Below are 3,489 nucleotides of genomic sequence, written 5' to 3'. Positions count from 1 at the left end.
ATCGTTGGTGGTCATGTTTCTGGCTTGCGTTGTGTTTTGGAGATTATATTTGTGGATTCTCTATTTGTCAGGTGAAAATATCGAAATTATTTTCTTAAGTATTTCTATGCACTGTAAAAATAGTTTTAATGACGAATTTTTGTTTTGCGTGCAGGTCTTGCCTCTATGACAACTGCATACCCATGCACTGTTACACGTGTTGGTGAAGATGTTACCATGACCATGAACCCAGAGAATGTCAGCTTCGTATACTTCGTGTGGGTGAATGGCTCGGTATCTAAGAACCTGCTTGTGGTCGTACCCTTGTCACACCGTGTTGTGGTACTCAACAATAGTCACACCGGCTACAGGACCAGGATCAGATACACCGGGGAGGACTCACCATCACAGACCGGACAGCTGAGGTTTAACATCTACAATGTTACTGTACAGGACGCTGGCACTTACTACTGTCAGGGAAGCATTGGACAGAAAGTTACTGGGTGTAGACAGGTCCTCGTTGTAGTGCGTAAGTACAGAATATGGTTAACAGAAATATGTGTCAATGTCTGAATGCACCTAAACTAAACTGTAATTGATCCAGTATACCCTTTCAAAGCCGGATAATTCATGAGGTATAAGATAATGTGTGTGTGAGAGAGAGAGAGAGAGAGAGAGAGAGAGAGAGAGAGAGAGAGATACAGAGAGAGTGAGAGAGAGAGCGAGAGAGAGAATGTGAGAGACCTGTCATTTGCAGTTTAACAGAGATAGTCATGAGCCCCAACAGTCGTTTGTTATGAACAACGGTCAAGTCTCTTGTACTCCTCTCTCCGGGTAAATGATATATCCACTAGACCAAGGAGGCAGCAGATTGGCAGTAACTATTATATTTAATCGACAGAATGGTTAGGAGTATTGGTGAGACAATAACAGTGACTACTCCATTGATAAAAATGTAGTAGTTTTTTTTAAAATTCTTGTTTATTTGCACTCGCATAATGGTCGCAATGGATTCATATCTTAATATTTGTTCACAGAGAAGCCATCCACACCTACCATCACCGGACCTGCCTCACCTGTATCAGGTGAGAATGTCACCCTCACATGCTCCTTCTCCTCCCGGAGTCTAACCACGGACCACCCCTTACTGGCCATGACCTACATCTGGAGGAGGGACAGGACCCTGCTAGAATCTGGTGATGAGTCTCCTACCCTGCTAGAATCTGGTGATGAGTCTCCTACAAGTGGAGATGACCTGACAATAACCCACGTCAGCAGAGAGAACCAGGGAGACATCTACAGTTGCAAGGCTGTGGAGGAGGGGCTGGTGTCTGACTGGAGTTCCAGACATGTACTGAATGTCCTCTGTGAGTAAGAAACTACCTTACGGGATAGGAACCTTTGCATAGAAGCAATGGACACATAGAACGTTTATATCCTGAATCATTATCAAAATAGTGCCTTTGTAGTTCGGATCGAAATTAAAGACGACATAGCCAAAATCTGCGATGAAAGCTCTCAGTTTCAAAGGCTTTACGGTTTCTTGTGTCGCAAAACACATTAATTCTTTAAAATTATGTCAGATCGCTCTTGTTCATCTAGATATCTGTTTTATGAGCAATAGCGTGTACCGACCTCTCAACTCAGATAGAGAAGAACAGCACAAAACTAACAACACATGATATAGATTGAATGAATCTGATCATATGGAGAAGAATGTGTCAGGTTATGTTATGATTTTAGAGAATGTAAATGCAAGGACTCACAAAGGTCAACACAAGGATATTAAACTATTTGCATAAATCAAAACATGAGTTCACAATACCGAAGGGGTTTTAACTGGTTACCTTGGAACTAATATAACAATGTCGATCTTGATGTAACGTGAAGACAGTATCAGGATAAGTAAGTGTCATGAAAGTCCTACTGATATTAATTATGGACCATTCAAACTTGAATGTGATAGTAATAAAGGCCTGTGTCTCACGTTCAAAGAGTATTATGTAGGGGTGGGGGGGGATTTCTGGAAATTTCAAAACTCAACGTGATAATACTTCACGGACATACTGTTTTCAAATATGTTTTAAGTAGCATTTGATTCCCTTTGATGATTTGATATACTGATGGTTTCCTGGACACTTGTTCATATTCTGTGAAGTGGGGAAAGTGTAAACTGAGAGTATATTCTTCTTGAGATTGTATGTAGATGTTCACACAAGACAAAACTTTCTCTCATTAACGTTTCATTGTCCTTCTTGGGCACCTAAATAGTCAGTTAAAAACCTCCCCAGACTCGACCACAATACGACCTGAAACACGTCTCGTCGTCAATGAACATGTGACGACAGTGTCACCTACCGGAAGCAATTGTTTGACTTGGCGTCGTCAATGGCCACTGACACAATACATTTCAGAGTTCGGTTTATTACTCACGGTTCAGCTATAGCTCTATAGTCGTAAGTCTGTGTCGTTAGGTGATGCTGATTTAGACGTCATACCTGTTGTCGTCACAGTGCATGACCGTATTTATTCCAAATTACTGTCATGGCATAAAATGGGTTGACTGTGATGATCAAGGTCGCGATTGATTACTTGATCATGCCAACTGCGTGTAACATCACTATTCTATTTGGTGTTCCTTAACTAGGATCATAGACGCTAAGTGAGCAGGAAAGTAATTTGAATGTGTTTCCCTTTACTAACCATCACACCCCTACCTCCCACCCAGAGACACACACACCTTCCTTTGTGGACACCACACGGAGGCAACCTGTTATTTTCATGTATTTTATAAAAGTGAATAGATCAGCATTCGAGTGGAGTACAATTTCCGTTGTAAGTTCGTGTTAAACTGTAGACTTATTGACCATCGCACGTTATATATTCCAGATGGACCTGATCAGATACACTTTAACGGCACAAGGAGCAAGCTGGAAGTAGAAGAAGGGAAACCCGTAACAGTGAGATGTTCAGCTGACTGTAACCCTGCCTGCACTGTAACCTGGTGGGACACATCCAGACAGGTGGTGATTACAGGACACAGGGAGGCTGTATTGTCTATACCAGCTGTAGACGGGTCTGTGTCTGGGCAGTACACGTGTCACGTCAACAACAGCCATGGGAGTTCATCACGGAACCTGACACTTGAGGTCCTCAGTAAGGCCTCCACAGATTCCGGAAACATACATTAGTAACATATTATGTGACATTTAAAATTATATTTGAATGAGACATGTAATGACTGTTTCAGTTTTTACTCCCTTCAAATTTCTCAAAGCACACAGAGATTCTGAACACGTATTTATTCAAACTTGTAATATGTCTCGGAAGGTCAATCTTGACTATTAATCTGACGATATGACATCAAGTCAGTGTGATTCTTCACTTTCAGATTCTCCAAAAGCAAAATAAATCAGATCTGAACTGAGGAGAACCAAGTATTATATATTTACTCTATTACATACATCATTTATGTAATTCGAAAAACAAACCAGTTCCAGTAAATCCTAA

At 41.1% G+C, this 3,489-nt stretch overlaps 1 protein-coding gene across 1 annotated transcript; it reads left to right on the top strand.

The window, feature by feature from the left end:
- The first annotated feature begins 216 nt into the window (after positions 1-216).
- LOC137267927 (carcinoembryonic antigen-related cell adhesion molecule 5-like) lies at positions 217-3,170 on the top strand. The gene is made up of 3 exons (XM_067802416.1): positions 217-508; positions 1,017-1,346; positions 2,869-3,170. The coding sequence occupies exons 1-3, from the start codon at positions 217-219 to the stop codon at positions 3,168-3,170; spliced, it is 924 nt and encodes a 307-aa protein (XP_067658517.1).
- The last annotated feature ends 319 nt before the right edge of the window (positions 3,171-3,489 follow it).

Source organism: Haliotis asinina, chromosome 1 (assembly GCF_037392515.1).
Source record: "Haliotis asinina isolate JCU_RB_2024 chromosome 1, JCU_Hal_asi_v2, whole genome shotgun sequence".
Classification (NCBI taxonomy): domain Eukaryota; kingdom Metazoa; phylum Mollusca; class Gastropoda; order Lepetellida; family Haliotidae; genus Haliotis; species Haliotis asinina.
The sequence above is the reverse complement of the archived record's forward strand: the minus strand, read 5'-3'. Positions and strand labels throughout refer to the sequence as shown.